This window comes from Mustela putorius, unplaced genomic scaffold (genome assembly GCF_011764305.1).
Source record: "Mustela putorius furo isolate JIRA1106 unplaced genomic scaffold, ASM1176430v1.1 tig00000407_pilon_pilon_pilon, whole genome shotgun sequence".
Classification (NCBI taxonomy): Eukaryota; Metazoa; Chordata; class Mammalia; order Carnivora; family Mustelidae; genus Mustela; species Mustela putorius.
Window position 1 is genome coordinate 10,563,523 of NW_025421373.1, and position 18,749 is coordinate 10,582,271.

The 18,749-nt window shown below is 37.6% G+C and overlaps 1 protein-coding gene across 1 annotated transcript in view; it reads right to left on the reverse strand.

The window, feature by feature from the left end:
* Nucleotides 1-13,844, reverse strand: part of NUP155 (nucleoporin 155) — a 65,539-nt gene extending 51,695 nt beyond the window's left edge. Inside the window, exons 1-6 of the mRNA XM_004737995.3 lie at nucleotides 13,549-13,844; nucleotides 10,939-11,076; nucleotides 8,505-8,601; nucleotides 5,951-6,021; nucleotides 1,060-1,152; nucleotides 117-283 (exon numbers count right to left, since the gene is read on the reverse strand). Coding sequence (XP_004738052.1) covers nucleotides 117-283; nucleotides 1,060-1,152; nucleotides 5,951-6,021; nucleotides 8,505-8,601; nucleotides 10,939-11,076; nucleotides 13,549-13,705 — 723 coding nt within the window. The 5' untranslated portion in view covers nucleotides 13,706-13,844. The remainder of the gene's footprint in view (nucleotides 1-116; nucleotides 284-1,059; nucleotides 1,153-5,950; nucleotides 6,022-8,504; nucleotides 8,602-10,938; nucleotides 11,077-13,548) is intronic.
* Nucleotides 13,845-18,749: the final 4,905 nt, after the last annotated feature.

An 18,749-nucleotide genomic window follows, 5' to 3' on the forward strand; every position in this document is an offset into this window, starting at 1 on the left:
TTGAATACTTTCCTTAAGAATATATTAATGTGCTTACATAATTAGAAAACAAAAGTACAGTCTATCCTTACTTTATCCAGAGGGAGGAAAAATATGTTTATAAATGCCAGACTTACTTGGTACGCTACTTCATATAAACAGCCATCTTTTCCAGCCAAGAAAATTCTGCCATTATCAGTGGAAGTTATTGTTAAAAGGTAAGTATTATCAGTGGGAAGAGAATATAATGGATCTGGAAGCAACTGCATTCCACCACACATACTGTCATTAAGAACACCAGAACCTATATTTTTTAAAGAAAGAATATAGGAATCAGCTTATCAGCTTTTTTAAAGGTTGAAACAATCACTGCATTATTTTCAGAACTGGTATTTTTACTGAATTCTTTTTGACACACCCCAAAATTTCTATAACATATACTTTCAAATTATTATAAAAAGTCTGATAGAATTTATTCAAGTTAAATAAAAACTACAATATGTACATATATATCTTAAAAATACATAACATATGTTTTATATATATAACATCGTAAAACATCAATTGACAAACTATCCTAAATGATTAGATTTTGGGAAAGAACCCAAGGATTTGATAGTAATAATCACTAATTTGAGTCACTGAAATTCAACATTATTTCACTCAAAACAGATGCCAGAAAGCAAGAGAAACCACTGAATGTACTAATAATAAACTGAGGGCTTCTTATGTTAAAGGACAGAATAATATATATTTTAGTGTTCCTATGTTAAAACATCCATTTGAAAAAAAGAAACAAACTGAAAGCATTACAGAAAAACTCCCTAGTGTCAATGATTTCTCTTCTACTACCCTTTTATATTGTACATTTAAAAAGCGCACACTGATATGATGAACGTATTCAAAATACCTTCTTGATGGAGCTGCTAAACCCAAAAGATATCATACCTATAGGGAAGTATTATTTTCCTATGAACAAATAGTCTGGAAAGTTAAGTTAGTGAAAAAAATCAGCTTTTAATTATATTAAATTGCCTAACATATTTTTATTGTAAAAAGACTACATGTGGTTTGCTGTACCTGTTTGTAAATTAGCATAGCTAAGTCCAAGAATCACTATATCCACGGGGGTTGCCAAAACCAGGAGATGTCGTACATGAGGTTGAAAGATGCCTAAGATAAAGCAGACATGGGTTAAAGATTATTCCAAAAAAAATCCACTTCCACTATTTAAGCACTGATAGACTAATGATTTTATCATTAAAATGAACTAGTGACTAAACAGTATATGAAAAATGTGTCTGGCTGGTTCAGCTGGTACAGTATGCAACTCTTGATCTTGGGGTCATGACTTTAAGCCCCACGTTAGGCATGGAGCCTACTAAAAAATAAATAAACAAACAAACAAATAAATAAATAAATAGAATATGAAAATTCTGAACTCACTTTAGTTTTGATGTTAAGGTATTACTACCTATGGTTATTTAAATAAGTAGTTAGTAATAAAAAAGAGCCATCTTAGAAAAGAAACACTTAATCCAATTGAAATCAGTATTACATTATAAAATAGTTTATTAAAATATAAAGCCTTGGGGCGCCTGGGTGGCTCACTGGGTTAAAGCCACTGCCTTCGGCTCAGGTCATGATCCCAGGGTCCTGGGATCGAGCCCCACATTGGACTCTCTGCTCAGCCAGGAGCCTGCTTCCTCCTCTCTCTGCCTGCTTCTCTGCCTACTTGTGATCTCTGTCAAATAAATAAATGAAATCTTTAAAAAATATATATATAAAGCCTTCTATTTGTATACTTTCACTCAGAGCAGCATAATTCACAGTATACCAAAGGGGGAAGCAACTCAAGCGTCCACCAATAGAGGAATGAATAAACAAAATGTGGTGTGTGTATGTGTGTGTATACACACATACATACATATATGTGTATGTACACACACACACAAACACACACACACAGAGAAATATTATCCAGTCTCAAAAAAGAAGAAAATTCTGACAATACTACAACAGGAATGAATCTTAAGAACACTGTAAGTGAGAAGAGTCTGAGTGGCTCAGTCAGTTGAGCATCCTGGATTCTTGATTTTGGCTCAGGTCATGATCTCAGGGTGGTAAGAGGTCAAGTCCCACATTGGACTCAGTGCTCAGTCCAGAGTCTACCTGAGATACTCCCTCTCCCTTCCCCCGACATTTGCACTCTTGCACTCTCTCTCCCTCTAAAAATAAATAAAATCTTTAAAAAAAAAAAAAAAATAAGTGGGGCGCCTGGGTGGCTCAGTGGGTTAAAGCTTCGGCTCAGGTCATGATCCCAGGGTCCTGGGATCGAGGCCCAAATCAGGTTCTCTGCTCAGCGGGGAGACTGCTTCCCCCCAGAACCGCCTGCCTCTCTGCATAGTTGTGATCTCTGTCTGTCAAATAAAAAAATAAAATCTTTAAAAAAAAGGAAAAAAATCCTAAGTGAAAAGTCACAAAGAGATAAATATAATTCCACTTTTATCAGGTACCTGGAGTAGTTAAATTCATGGAAATAGAAATGAGTTCATGCTAAATGAGTTTCCCAGGTGAATTTATATATCAAAACCAGATAATTTATAGTTTCAGAGGGGACATTACCAAGTACACAATTTTTTTAAATTAATTCACATGCTAAGGTACCGTTTAATTTTATTCTCTTTTTTAACATTGAAAAGTGTGCATTGGTATGCGATTCTATGTATAATTACTTAATACCATTTCATAATAATTATGCTATCCAAAAACAGTGTCTTATTGACAGTAATATAAGAAAATATATCTTATGATTATGGACATCTCTTCATGTGTATACCTTTGGCCTACTTAAGGGTATTAAACACCATGGAAAGTATGACAAAACTTTTACTTTCACAGATGAACATCAAGGGGTATAAAAGACATTTTTTAAAAAAAAGATTTTATGTATTTATTTGACAGAGATCACAAGTAGGCAGAGTGAGAGCACAGTGTGGGTGTGGGCGGCAGTGGGGTGGAGGGGGTGGTGAGCAGGCTCCCTGCTGAGCAGAGAGCCTGATGTGGGGCTTGATCCTGGGAAGCTGGGATCATAACCTGGCTCAAAGCAGACACTTAGTGACTGAGCCACCCAGGCGCCCCTGTCAGCTCTCACTTATCTAAAAAGTACATTTTATTAGAACTTTTTAGAAATTAACGTTAAGTTTTTTTGGTCTTTGGAACAGTTCAGTTTGGGCTTCTGAATGAAAAAATTTTAAAGTTTTGAAAAACTTTAATACTTGTGCACAAACATGAACACTTAGGGTCCCTTAGTAACACATCTGTTTTTGCCTTTTTTTTTTTTTTTTTAAGATCTTATTATTTGAGAGATAGAATGAAAGAGAGAGAGAGAACACAAGTATGGGGACGGGCAGAGGGAGAAACAAGATTCCCTGCTGATCAGGGAGCCCGACACGGGATACCATTCCAGGATCCTAGGATCACGACCTAAACTGAAGGCAGATGCTTAACTGACTGAGCCACCCAAGCACCCCTGTTTTTGCTGCTTTGATGAAAAAAAAAATTCAACAGAATCATAACCCACTGCATTTTATTTTTATTTTTTTAAAAGATTTTAGAAAGGCATCCTTTGGCACCAAAAACTTGCCCAAAGGAACCTTCAACTTCTAAGGCAACTTCTATGACAGTATAAATTGATGCCTTTTCAAAGATGCTGGTTCAGTAATATCAAAATATAAAGTTCTCTTCTACTGAAAAGTCCACTGAATTTTCAGAACTAATTGAGTGAACTTGAGGTAGGAGGTTTACTGTTTTAGACAAGGAAAGACCATTCCAAAAATAACTTCCAGGAAGAAGTTTACCCATGATTTGACTTTGGTGGTAGCCCTAGTTGGTCATACAGATGAGGTCAAATGACTCATAATTACTAATTACTCATAATCACTATAATAAATAATGTCCCAAAGCCATAATTCAGCTAAGTTACCTCCCTGGAAGATGCAAATGAAGCTAGACAACACGTGACTCTTTCAATACATGGAAAATGCTTCCCTGAACTCAGAGAAGTGTGATTAACTCTTGTCAATTTCTCTGCAGACAAAAACCTGCAAATGCTAGAAAACACTGAAGAACTCTGTTTTATTCAAACAATCATAAAATTGAAACATGTATTCATACTCTTCTTGCCAATGAAGCAAACTCTTGCCAAAGAGGTGAACTTAGAAAACAATGACTTTAAGAATAATATTTTCCTGGAATAGGCGAAATAAGATATGGACTTTGTTAGCTTTAACATTATGTTCAAGTTAGAATTTTCAGTGCTTATGGACAGCAACGTCAGAGTTGTTTTATAATCAAGGTGGCTCATTCTGTTAAGTGTCTGACTCTTGATATTGGCTCAAGTCATGACCTCATGGTAGTGAGATCCAGCCCCAGAGTCCAACTCTTTGCTGGGTATGGAGCCTGCTTAGGATTCTCTCTCCCTTAGCCCCTCTGCGCCCCCTTGCACACTCTCTCCCAAAAGAAGAAAGAATTGTTTCATTATCAAAGATCACAACTTCGTTGTCATATCAAAGACTCATCATAATTTTAATTTTGCACTGAAGTTTATATTTGCATAGAGTTAAATTTTACTTTTTTTTAAGAGAGACAATTTATATTTATTAAAATACAGAGCAGGGACAGCCCTCCATTGTTACTATGAATAAACTTTAGACAGTAACTTTTCTTAAAAAAAAGATCTATTTATTTTGAGAGAGAGCACATTTGAGAGTGAGCACATGTGAGCAAGCAGGGGACAGGAGCAGAGGGAGAGGGACAGTCTTAGGCACTCTGCACTGAGTGTGGAGCCCCATGCAGGGCTCAATCTCATAACCCTGAGATCATGACCTGAGCCAAAACCAAGAGTTGGATGCCTAATGGACTGCACCACCCAGTGAATAATTTTTTTTTTTAAACTTTTAATGTAGTAAAGAGAGATACATATCTCATGGTGAAGAATACGTTGAGGTTCTATGTTAAGGAAGTAAATTTCCAGTGTAATCAAGTAAACAGTGTATAAGACTGCATGTTTGCACCATGTGAATATCATTTCAAAGCAGCTGTGACCTCAAAAGATTTTATTTAGGCCTTACAAACTATTTTGTGTACTATTTCCCATTGTAGGAAGATTTCTCATACATCAAAAAAAAATGTATATTAAATTTAAATCAATCTATTACTATCATTAGCTCTGATAAAAAAATCTGGCACAATGAAGTTGACTCTTAAAGCTTGCCATTTCTTTAAGACTTATTCTGAACTCTTTTCATTTCTATTGGCTATCAAGACTAAAAAAACACAGAGATAAAAATGGCTTTTACATTAAATTCAGTGACTGATAAAAATGTATAAGCGGGGGCGCCTGGGTGGCTCAGTGGGCTAAAGCCTCTGCCTTTGGCTCAGGTCATGATCCCAGGGTCCTGGGATCAAGCACCGCATCGGGCTCTCTGCTCAGCAGGGAGTCTGCTTCCTCCTATCTCTCTGCCTGCTTCTCTGCCTATTGTAATCTCTGTCTGTCAAATAAATAAATAAAATCTTTAAAAAAAAATGTATAATGCAAAAAATTTAAGTAATTCAATGAGAGTAATAAAAAACAAGCAAAACAAAATTCAAAAATTATAATTTAACAATTTTATTTATTAAAAATATTTTTTTTAATGTAACCTCTATACATAAGATGGGGCTTGAACTCATGATCCTGATATCCAGAGTCACATGCTTTACCGACTGAGCCAGCCAGGTGTCCCAGTGTAACAATTTAAAGACAAACTCACCTCTACCATGAATAAACTGTTAAATATTCCTAATCACTATACATATTTCTAATTAGAATTCAGATCAAACTTCAAAATTTCAACTATATTAAAATGTGCTGTTATTCAGTTCCATGTATATACATATGTAAAATATTCATTACATTTTTATTTCTTACCAGGTTTTGGTTTCACAAGTCCCACAGCAAGAATGGTCTCACTGAGTCCATCAAAATAGGCAAGGTCTCCTCTGTCAACAGTTAAAGAAAAACATGTTACACATATAAAGAAAACAAAGTTTTATCTAAAATGTTCTTGAAGGGGCGCCTGGGTGGCTGAGTGGGTTAAGCCTCTGCCTTCGGCTCAGGTCATGATCCCGGGGTCCTGGGATCGAGCCCCATATCAGGCTCTCTGCTCAGCTCTCTGCTTCTCTTCCTCTTTCTCTGCCTGCCTCTCTGCCTGCTTGTGATCTCTCTCTCTGTCAAATGAATAAAAAAAAAAAAAAAAATCTTAAAAAAAACAAATGTTCTTTAAGACATCAGAATATAGTGAAAAATAAATCAGCAAACAAAACTGTTTAAATTCCAAGATCTAGACACACAGGCGTATCTAAGACTAATAAGCACAAACCAAGGAATGCTGCTCCCCATCCCAAACTTTCCCCCAACCAGATTGCAAGGCTCAAGTAACAGCCATTCTACTGCTGGGGCACGACCTCTTCAGAAAAATAAGCTTTTTTTAGGGGAAAGAATAAGTTCGAGAGTAGAAGAGAAACATTGAGAAAAAATCTCCAGCATCCCAACCTGTATCCTAAGTACAAATAATTCTATAGGAATTTGAAACTTATGGTCCACTAAAGGTGACTATAGCAATGACAAAACCAAACTCAGCTCAACTCTCCATTATAAAGGCTTAACCTGCTAGGCCTATTTCTAAGGATAAATACTATTTACTGCATTATCCACTGTCCTACACATGATATCTAGCTTTCAAAGAACACATGAGACACAAAAAGCACAGGGAAAAAAAGCCTGTCAAGAAACAAAGTAATCAACAGAAATGGACTCAGCTATGATCCTGATGTCTGAACTACAGATAGTAAAGTCAAAATAAATAAATCTGATTAATATTGTATAGGTGCTAATGGAAAAAGTGAACAATATAAACAAACAGATAAGGAATTTCAGCAGAGAGGTGAAAATTGCAAGAAATAAACAAGTGAAAATATTAGATATAAAAAGTACAGCACAGAGAAAGAGCATTTTGTAAGAACTTTTGAAGTAGACTTGACATAGCCAACAAAAGAATCTGTGATCCTGAAGTTGGGTCAATAGAAATTGTCCAAACTGAAACAAAAAGAATTAAAAAAAAGGAATGAAACAAAAATAGAGCATCCAGGGGTGCCTGGGTGGCTTAGTGGCTCATGACCTGCCTTCGGCTCAGGTCATGATCTCAGGGTCCTGGGATCGAGTCCTGCATCGGGCTCTCTGCTCAGCAGGGAGCCTGCTTCCCTCTCTCTCTCTGCCTGCCTCTCCCTCCGTCTACTTGTGATCTCTCTGTCAAATAAATAAATAAAATCTTAAAAAAAAAAAAAAAAGAACAGAGCATTCAAAACCTGTTGAAGAACATCAAAAAATCTAACAAATCTAACAAACAAAGAGGGAGAGAGTGGGGCAGAACTAATATTTGAAGATAACCACTGAAAAATTTGCAATTAATTCAATATTTTATTATGATGGATATGTTAGATGTTAATGGAAATATGCCAATTTTCATTAAAGGGAAAATCCTTTTTAGGGGAATTACTCTTACATTTATATATTACATAGTTTTTTGGCATTTGATTTTCTTAAATACACTCTTGCCTAAATGAAGAGGTTTTATTCCTTAGTATCAAAATGACCATGTTACAATAACACAACAAACTAAAGTTCAGGGTATATGAAGAACAATCACAACCGTGTATTACTGCTATTAGGACTACGTAATAATTCAGTCATAACTCTAGCTATGAAAAGTTGTAATTGAATAAAAATCAGTAAACAAAAATGGTTTCACTTAAGCTACAAGTTCAAGTTGTCACATTTAGGGTCACTTCAACTCAATGATACAGTGTATATGTGTGGTTCCTAACAGATGTTTTAGTCACCCAAGGAAAGATTAACAACTACATGGGCCCTCCTTTCATTAACCCACTTATCTCCAGAAAGCCAGGTGAGATTACCAGAACAATAAGCTTTATTTTAGCTAGAATGTCTTGGACCTTCACTCAGACTATGACATACATTCAAATTACACAAAGATTAAGATCACAGACCAGCAAAATTGGTTAGTCACTTCAGTAAGTTAAGAGACTTTCAATGCATAGAAATGCATCGAAAATAGAGATCCTCAAAACGTCAAACCATCTCTCTAAACACTACTGATAGGCTATCTTATTGGATGGTAAGAGTTTGGCAACTAGCCCCCTGCTACTCAGAGTGGTACTTAGACTGGCAGCATCACCGGGAGTCTGTTACAATGTAGACTCCTGAGGCTCACTCAGAACTACTGAAACAGAACCCACATTTTAACCCCCTACCCAGGTGATTGTTATGCATACAGAGAAGCACTTATCCAGATGTTACAAGAATGAAAGAGAAACCAGGCAGCTTCTGATGGGTAGAACAATAGCTGCAGTTAAGATTATCTAAATTCTAATCATGCTACAGCAAACCAGCATTAAATACATACCCATCTTCATAGTTCCACATGAATATGTCACTGTCGATTGTGAGCCAAGCTCTGCTGATTGGAGGAAACACGCCCATCATGCAGTTACACTGCATATCTGAAGTCATGTGGATGTAAGGCAAATGACTGCAATCTTATCTTTCTTAAATTTGCTTAGATTTTGATTTAAAATTTATGATTAAAAAGTCACAACCTAAACACTCTTTAATAGAAAGAGAAAATAAAATATCTTAATTTCTAATGAGTTTAACGAAAAACATAGCCATGACAGAAATAAACCTGTAATTTATAATTTCTAAATAATGCTATCTGACCACTTAAAATGTATTCTAAAGGACAAGTGAAATGTTTTCACCATTACTGACTTGCTGATTGTGAATAACACCATTAAATTTTGACCATAACACCATGAAAAACTTACTGGACTAGTTTCTCCAATTGTGTAAGAGCAAGACTGATTAAAAAAAAAAAAAAAGCACATGGATGCTAAAGTCATAGCTTGACAATCTGCAAGCCTCTTATAAATAATACAACTGAATTATATTATGTAATTATAAGACAAGGAAACAATTATGAAATAATTTCCTAATGTTTCTTGCAGAAATAGTATTATCAGAAGATTAAAGAATATAGGGGCACCTGGGTGGCTCAGTGGGCTAAGCCTCTGCCTTCAGCTTAAGTCATGGTCTCAGGGTCTTGGGATCGAACCCTGCATTGGGCTTCTGCTCAGCAGGGAGCCTGCTTCTCCCCCTCCCTCTGCCTGCCTCTCTGCCCACTTGTGATCTCTCTCTCTGTCAAATAAATAAATAAAATCTAAAACAAAACTAAAAAAGGGGCACCTGGGTGGCTCAGTGGATTAAAGCGTCTGCCTTCGGCTCAGGTCATGATCCCAGGGTCCTGGGATCGGACCCCACATCGGGCTCTCTGCTTAGCGGGGAGCCTGCTTCCTCCTCTCTCACTCTCTGTCTGCCTCTCTGCCTACTCGTGATCTGTTAAATAAATAAATAAAATCTTAAAAAAAAAAAAACTAAAAAAAAAAGGTTAAAGAATATTAAGAAACTAAATAAGAGTAGAATATGAAATAAGGTATGTTTTATATTTAATAACACTATTTCATCAAGTCTCAGAGAAACACTGAAAATTTTAGGGAAAATATTAAATTCTAATAGTTTTTCTACTTACAAGTATTTCCTTAAATTTCCATTTCCTTTATTTTTGAATCAGATTGTCATGAAATTTGTAATGCTTTCACTTTAAGTAGATTAACATACTTTTAAGTCTCATTAAATATTAGTACAGCATCTTAATATCTATATTATGAGGGCTATAGATTGATAAAAAAGCTTCCTAGGAAATAACTATAAATCTAATGCCTTTATAGGGTATGCCACACTTAAAAAAATTAGATAAAATCTTTCTAGAGGATAAGAAAACTCCTCTAGGGCGCCTGGGTGGCTCAGTGGGTTAAGCCGCTGCCTTCGGCTCAGGTCATGATCTCAGGGTCCTGGGATCGAGTCCCACATCGGGCTCTCTGCTCAGCAGGGAGCCTGTTTCCCTCTCTCTCTCTCTGCCTGCCTCTCCATCTACTTGTGATTTCTCTCTGTCAAATAAATAAATAAAATCTTTAAAAAAAAAAAAAAAAAAAAAAAGAAAACTCCTCTAGCAACTCAGTCTACAAAGATGCCATTAGTGTTACATTCTTATTGTGATCCTTAGAAATGCAATCATTTATAAACTTTAATTCTAAGAGAGCAGTAAGTGCAAAACCACACCAAAAATTTTTGGAGGGGCAAAAAGAAGTACCTGGCAGATTGTTTTAAACAATTTTAGAACAACATCCCAGTTTTAAAATTAAAATACGAGAAAAAATAAAAATAAAAATCACAGGTCTTCCAGCTAAAATGTAGTGGTAAAAGCTTCCTTCTATAGCATTTAACTGGAAAGTATTACTTTGTAAGAATATCATTTAAAAAAATGCAGAACTCCTTGTAAACAATTTACTCTCTTCAGTGTCCCAGAAAAATTAAAATGTGATTCAATTTTCAACATTCAATGTTATATGAAATTTTCTAGGCACATGGCAAACTACCCACATAATTAAAAAAAAAATTTTTTTTTAAGATTTTATTTATTTATTTGACAGAGAGAGATCACAAGTAGGCAGAGAGGCAGGCAGAGAGAGAGAGAGGAGGAAGCAGCCTCCCTGCTGAGCAGAGAGCCCAATGTGGAACTCGATCCCAGGACCCTGAGATCATTACCTGAGCCAAAGGCAGGGGCTTAACCCACTGAGCCACCCAGGTGCCCTAAAATGTTTTTCAAATAAAGCTCTTAAATGAACTGATATACACACACCAATTAAACACAAAGCAAGAATAATAAAAAGAATAGCAATTTTAAAAAACTTTAAGGAATTAAAAACAAGGTAACAGGATACGTCCAAACTGTTCAACAAGTTCAGGTGGGAGAGGAACTCTTCGGATGGAACTGATCTCTGGAAGGTTGGGTACTGACAGCAAACCAGGTCCTTGTAGAGGATAATCCATATCTGACATGCCAGAAACAGTGGGATTATCTGCAAGTAATACAACAAAGCATTTATTAAAATGATAATGTTTTGGGCACCAACTAGGCATACTGAAGCACTGCAAGCTACAAAATAAAACTACCTCTGGTGGTTGTAAAGGTAAAAAGAGAAAATAGTTCTGACTCAACACAAACAAGGCCTGGGAAAATCCAGTGTTAACGTGGGGGCAATTACAGGTTTCAGCCCTAAACAGAAGATTATCTTTCACAAAGATTCCATAAGAAAGGAAATACTTGGGGCGCCTGGGTGGCTCCGTGGGCTAATGCCTTTGCTTTTAGCTCAGGTCATGATCCCAGGATCCTGGGATTGAGCCCCGCATCGGGCTCTCTGCTGGGCGGGGAGCCTGCTTCTTCCTCTCTCTCTCTCTGCTTGCCTCTCTGCCTACTTGTGATCTCTGTCTGTCAAATAAATGAATGGAATCTTTAAAAAAAAAAAAAGGAAATACTTAGTTCAATAATTTAGGTTTTTTTCCTATTATTTTACTAATCTGAAATGGGCAAATATTTATAAAACCACTTTGTGATTGTCATATAAAACAACTGTGAACAAAATACTGATTGGGGGAAAAGAGCTATTTCATTTCCCACTTAAATATTAATAGATTAAAACAATCTATGCATTTTTCTGTTAGACCACCCCCCAAGACCAATAAGAAATACAAATAATACCACATATGCAATATTTTATTGGGGGAAACCACAGACTGCTCTATAAAATGTTCACATTGGGCAACTTGCTCTCAGAGTCAACTAAGGGCACAAGTGGGCTACTCTATTCAGCCTGTCCTTTCTATGTCTTGAACAGGGAGGTGTTCTTTGGATCTGACTGATAACTTATGTTTATCCCAGGCACCTCTCCAGGCTCTCTTTAAGTACAAAGATACTGGGGAAAACGGATATATAAAAGAAATTCTAAAAGTATCATGGGAATTTAAAATATACAACTAGGGAGGAAAATGCAATCAATTCCTATGTACTGATTTGATTACCCAGTTTCAACAATTACCAATACATGACTGATCATGTTTCAGTCTTAGGTACGACTTCCCTACTGGATTTTTTGAAGCAAATCCCAAGCATCCTATTTAATCTTAAAACATAATTTTAATAGGATATTGCACATGTTAAATGACAATGGAAATACAAAGGATGGAATTAATAACTCTGGTGAAAGTGTGAATGGTTAAGAAAGCCCTCACAAAGAAGTGATATTCAAGGGAGTCTGGAAGAATGCCAAGCAAAGAAGAAAGAACATTCCATAAGTGATGCAGTAAATGACGACATAAAATGGAATCCTGAAAGGGAGCTTTTTATGAAAAACATGTTCAATTCTGTGTGACTGGAACAAAGAGTTTGAGAATTGGATGGAAGAAAGGGAGGAGATTAGGTTGAAGAGGTTGGTGTTAAGGTGGATAGAATCTATTTGAATCAGATAAGAGGACAAGAATGTATGGACTGTTTTTACATCTTGCTTTTCAAATCTAAGGAGGTCAAAGGGAGTAATGCTGTTCAAGATGAGAGTTGCTAATAGGCCACTCAGTTCTTATAAACATTGGTGAGCAACTGCCAGAAACAAATACTACATGTGTTTCACTTCTATCTTTCTCTGACTACAAGTCTACTCAATTTTTATAAATCGCCAGAAGTGTCTTTTAGGTTAACATTGCACAGATTATCCTTATTACTTTATCTCGGTTATTGTTTACCGAAAACCTTGTCTCTGTATTAAGCTTCTTTTCTCCAATATAGGTCTCAAAAAGGGGCCACTTTTTTTTTCTTAAACAACTTATGTAACTCCATGCCTTGAGGAACCTGGTCATTAATTTAAAACCATGATACAAAGTACTTTTCCCCTCACCTCTCTTTTGTTGGCCCATACACTGCCTTACCTTCCCTGTCCATCATCACAGCTAATATCCCTGCTCTCTTCCTTTATTTCACAGATAATGAAATAACAAATATTTATTTCTTTAATAAATACGGGACCCTGTATTTATTTATACAGAGAATTCCAGTTCTGCGTATTACAGGACTTCGTATTACACTAACTCTACACATAATAAAGGCTATCTTTGAGAGAAGATGGTAAATTTCCAAATTTCGTTTGCTCTTCTGTTTTAGTCTAAAGTTAATGAGGAATCAACAAGAATGAGACTTGGATCAGGCGATCCTACTCAACTGGCCTTAGCGAACACTTGGTGGCAGTGAGCAGCTCGTTAAGTTTGGGGTCTTTGCTTCAAATGGGTTGCTCGTCACTCCTCCCCTTTCAATTATCGGCAATGAAGTGAGGACAGGAAAATAAACGAAAAAGAGACTCTTTTTCGCTCTTAGAAATGTAGCAAACAGCTCAATCTCAAAATGTTTTCGCTGGGCCCAACCTGGGGATAAGGCCTAGTTAGGAAGTCAGGCGAGAGTCCTTTCGGCTGAGAAAGCAGTCACCAAATGGGCACTGATCACTCACTTGGGGCAGACACCATGAGAAGCTCGGAAAGGTCCGGGTACATGCGGTCTTCTTGCAACTGACGGTCGATGAGCCGCCCTGCATTTTCCAGAGCTTCCTGCAAGGCTGAGGCCGACGTGGAGGCCGGCATCGCCGAGCCCAGTAAAGAAGACGGCATGTCGCGACTCGGAGACACCAGCGTCTGGAAAAAGTAAAAAACCAAGAAGAAAAGAGAAAATCCAACACCCCGGCTCAGACCCACAGCTTAGAGCGCGCGCGCCAAACGAGCGCCTCGGCGCTTGTGCATGACGCACTTCCGGTCCATCTGGAGGGGAATTTGAAGGCTGCGTTTTGAAGCCGAGGAGAGGAAGTTGTGGAAGGGGTGCTGGACGTTAGGGGGCGGAGCCACTGAGCCGAGGCGCTTTCCAGGACTTGGGCTGGGAGCTTGAGGGTGGGGGAGTAGAAAATCCGTGGAGGTTATCTAGGGAATGGAGAAAAGAAAGGGGGAAGGACCCGGGAAGGAGAGGGTCGGGGTGAGGGGTGGGGGAGGTGGAAGGGAGCAGGGGTCGGGTAAGTGGCAGCTGGGTAGATCCCGGCAGCGCAGGCTGCTCCGGTTCTGGTGGGTTTCGCGAGCGCTGGATCTTGGTGTCTCGAGCTTTGCAGGTTAGACTCTCCCAACTGCAACTACTTAATCTTTGGCATTCCACACAACTTCTTTTCAAGAGTGGATAGGAGTCGGTAGTTTGCCAGAAAGAGTTTACGTGTGAACCAAAATTTCACTACATTTGTTATGGGCTTCACTGTAAATTCATCAGAATTTACTGGCCGGGTCAGTCAGTAGAGCATGTGATTCTGGGTGTCTGGCTGGTGAGTTCCACCGCAAGGTGGAACCTAATTCAAAAATATTCAGGCTTTTCTATTTGTGTATGGCGACTGTTCCTATGAAGAATTGTGTCTTTACTGAGTCATTCGTTGCGTGCAGGAGGCTGATGCCTTCCTTTGTTTCTCATTACAGAGCGGAAGAAGAGTGTTCTAATTCATTGGTGGATTCCCAGCACAAAGTAGAGGGACCCCTCTAAAGGAGATCACCCAATACATCACCAAGTCCTACAGACATTGAATTTATAATTTGTGCCAGGCGCTGTGCCTGGTGCTGGGAATATCAAATGACCCATTCCTGTCCTCAAGTTGCTTCATGCAGGGACACACAAGTAAAGCAATAAAGTGCATCACCCTAATTTTTATGGGGTATGTATTAATTGCAGTAGGAGGATAAGATGAGCAAGAAGAAGTAAGATAGGCTTCATTTCACATAGAAGACAAATCAAAGCACTCTTTCAAAGTGCATTCCTCATTTAGAAATACTAGATTTGTCCTTATTTAGCGTTCATTTAGAACCACACTTAAGCTTCATCTGCTTACATTCTTAATAGTTCAGCTAATCAGTAACTGAATTACCCCTTATTAACAAGCTAAACTGAAAGAGGACTTCAGCTACCTCCATTTTGATCTCAAACTTTCTAATTGATTAGGTTTTTCTTTCCAGCTTGTCTTTTAACTCAGGCCAAAGATTCTGCTGGCAAAGCATCCTGTGATGGGAACCGAAAGTACCCCCTCAAACAATTAGGACTGCCCTGAGCCAGCAAAACCTGCCTGTAGTTGACCCCCAAGATAATGATGGATCTGACTTCTACTGCCCACTTACTGAAATTTACGGAACTTTGTCCCCCATTTTCCTTATATAAACCTAGGAGTATTTTCAGCACTTTGAAACACTAGTCTGCTGTCTTCGCAGTGTTGGCCTCACTCAAATGAATTCCTTTCTTGCTTCATCACCACTTGTTTCTCTGCTTTTTGATTTTTCAGTGGTGAGTGCTGAACCTTGTGTGTTTGGGACCCCTTGAGCCAGGTGCTCTTGTGCCCCATGCCCAGGATAAAAAACTATAGTCTTTGCTAAACTATGGTCTTTGCTACTTGAATTATATTTTGCTTCCTCAAATGAGGGGTTGACTGAATTTCTGAATATTAAATTTCTGAGATGTTACAGATCTATAGGTATAACTTAAAACTCCATAGTAAATATATCAGGAAAAATTAGATTTGTATTATTGGTGAATAAATCGGCAGATGGTTCTCCAGCCATCAACTTTCTTTTATTTGGGAGAACACAGATTGAAAACTGATGGTTTGGAGCAGGGTTTGTTTGTTTTAATTTAAGATAAAACATATGACTGAGACTTTTTAATTCCACAAATTGGATGATCTGGCAATAGTGGTCTAATGTTCCTGCACTCCAATAATATTCCCAGGGGCCCAAGTCCAAGGACTTCTGTTCATTTGTATATTGCCTACGGTTGCTTTCGAGCTACAGCTGTTGAGTTGAGTAATTGTTACACAGACCACAGGGCCCCAAAGCCTAAAATACTTACCATCTAGCCCTTTACAGGAGAAGTGTGAAGTCTTCCTTAACCAGTGATTTTAAAACTTTTTTCTCAGAAACTCTTGAGACTTTTATTAAGGATTACAAAGAGTTTTTGTTTTGTGTGGGTTGTATTTGTTAATAATTGCTAATATCTCCTAAAAACAAGAAATTTAAAAAGTCATTTAAAACAATAAGCCTTGCGGCACCTGGGTGGCTCTGTAGTTAAGTGACTCCTTTAGCTCAGGTCATGATCCTAGGGTCCTGGGATCAAGTCCCATGTTGGACTCCCTGCTCCTTGATCAGCAGAGAGCCTGCTTCTCCCTCAGCCTGCTGCTTCCCCTGCTTGTGCTTTGTCTTTTTCTGTGTCGTTTAAGTAAGTAAAATCTTTTTAAAAATAAAAGAATAAGCCTAATCCATTTTAATTTAATATAATCCATTTTAAATTTAATTTAAAAATTCATTTTAATTAAATGACACAAATTTTATGGAAAACCACTATAGTTTCTAAAAGTAGATATTAGAAGAATGAATTATTTTTCATTTTTCCAAATCTCTTAAATGTCTGGCTTAATAAGACAGGTAAGATAGCTAGATTTTCATATCTGCATTTGTGGTATGTTGTGATCTGTTTACTTGAAATATACGAAGAAAAGTGGGCCTCTCACAGTTTTGTGATGGGAAAGGGAGAAGTATTTTAATGACCTTTTTAGATAGTTGTGAATGTTATTCTCTGATAGATTACCAAAACTTGACAAGCGGTATAGTTTTGTTTTGTTTTGTTTTGTTTTTTAAGTGAGCTCTACTCCCAGAGTAGAGCCCAACACAGAGGTTGAACTCATGATCAAGACCTGAATTGAAACTAAGAGTTGGCCACTCAGTTGGCCAACTAAGCCATCCAGGCATCCCAAATGGTATAGTTTTTCTTTTTAAAAAATTGAAAAACTTACTTATTTGAGAGAGAATGAGAGCTCACGAGTTGGGGGGGAAAGGGAGATGGGGAAGCAGGCTCCTCGTTGAACAGGGAGCCTGATGTGGAGCTCAATCCCAGGAACCTGGAATCATGACCTGAGCCAAAGGCAGCCGCTTAACTTGCTGAGCCACCCATGCACGCTACCCCAAGTAGTATAGCTTCTTAAAAGTTAGTTATGATGTGGAATTTGAAACCATCAGTGAGTTTTTTTGAAATTGTTAAATTAAAAACCACTTGTCTAATATTTTGGACCTTCTATCCATGCATGATTCTGTAACTTTATGTGTTGGTCATTTGGGAAATATTGGTTCTCTAAGTTATACAGAACTTCCAAATGTTGACACATTTCATTAACTAATAGAAAAAAAAGAAAAATCTTTAACAAAATTTTCAAATATTAAGAAGTTGTCAGGCTTATGGTTGTTGATACAACCTTGATACAATCTTGGTAAGTTTCTCAGGAGTCTAATTTTATCTTAAAAGCTCAAATTTCCGTTAGTAGCAAGTATAGTGAGTTATTTTCCTTGAAGTGACAAACTCATTTCATTCATTTGTGTTTAAAGTGGGAATGTAACAGGAATACAAGAACTACTACAACAATTTGCTTGTGACTGCCTTAATTTATGCTGAGGCAGTTTTACCCACTATTGCTTCTGCATTGTAAGTGCAAATGGCAATAGCATGAAAAAAGCAAATGTCTTAGTATTATTATGAAAATAATTTTTTAAAAGATTTTATTTGGCAGAGAGAGAGAGAGAGAGAGATAGATCACAAGTAGGTAGAGAGGCAGGCAGAGGGAAAGGGGGAAGCAGGCTCGATCCCAGGACCCTGAGGCCATGACCTGAGCAGAGGCTTAACCCACTGGGCCACCCAGGTGCCCCATTATGAAAATAATTTTGATCTCATGCACCCCTTTACAGGAATCCACAGAATACACTTTGAGAACCACTGCTCAAGTAGCTCCCTATTTAAGTAGACTAGCCTTACTAGGTATTTAGGGTTTTTTAAAAGTATCCTCATTAGGGGCACCTGTGTGGCTCAGTCCTTAAGCATCTGACTTCGGCTGAAGTCATGATCCCAGGGTCCTAGGATTGAGCCCTACATCAGGCTCCCTGCTCAGCTGGAAGCCTGCTTCTCCCTCTCCCATTCGCCTTGCTTGTGTTCTCTCTCTCGTTGTCTCTTTCTCTGTCAAAAAAATAAATAAAGTCTTCAAAAAAAAAATCAAGTGAGTTCTGAAGGTTGAGTAGGATTCAATAAAGGGCATGGAGACTGGTGAAGAGTCAGAGTTTTCCAGACATGATATTCTCTGAGGCTGCTTATTGAGCTGAAAGAAGACTGGCGTAGTGGAAAATAGAACATGATGAGGTTGGAAAGGCTTTGGGGGCCATGTGAATCATTTGCATTTTAAGAACAATGGAAGTGATAGTAGACGTGATAGTTATCATTTAGGGTGCGTACTAAAGCATAATTTGAGATTGGACACTAAGGTGTAGTAGTTAGTCTAATGAGTAACTCTATGAAAATACTTTTATTCAGCAACATTTATTAGGACTATATATGGCTTTGCTAGAATTTAGAAATAGAAAGATTAATATGCCATTAGTTTGTAGCACAGGTAAGGAGTTGTGTTGTAAAGAAATTAGAATCAAATATGAAGTAAAGATATAATAAATATGTTAAAGTGCTTTGGAAACCCTTGCTGTGGACTGGGAAACTCTATAAGCAATCATGACTGATAGCCAGAGGGAGGCTTGGGCTAAGAATACAAGATTTAGAGCATTTATTGTATTTATCTATTTTTAAAAAGATTTTATTTATTTGAGAGAGACT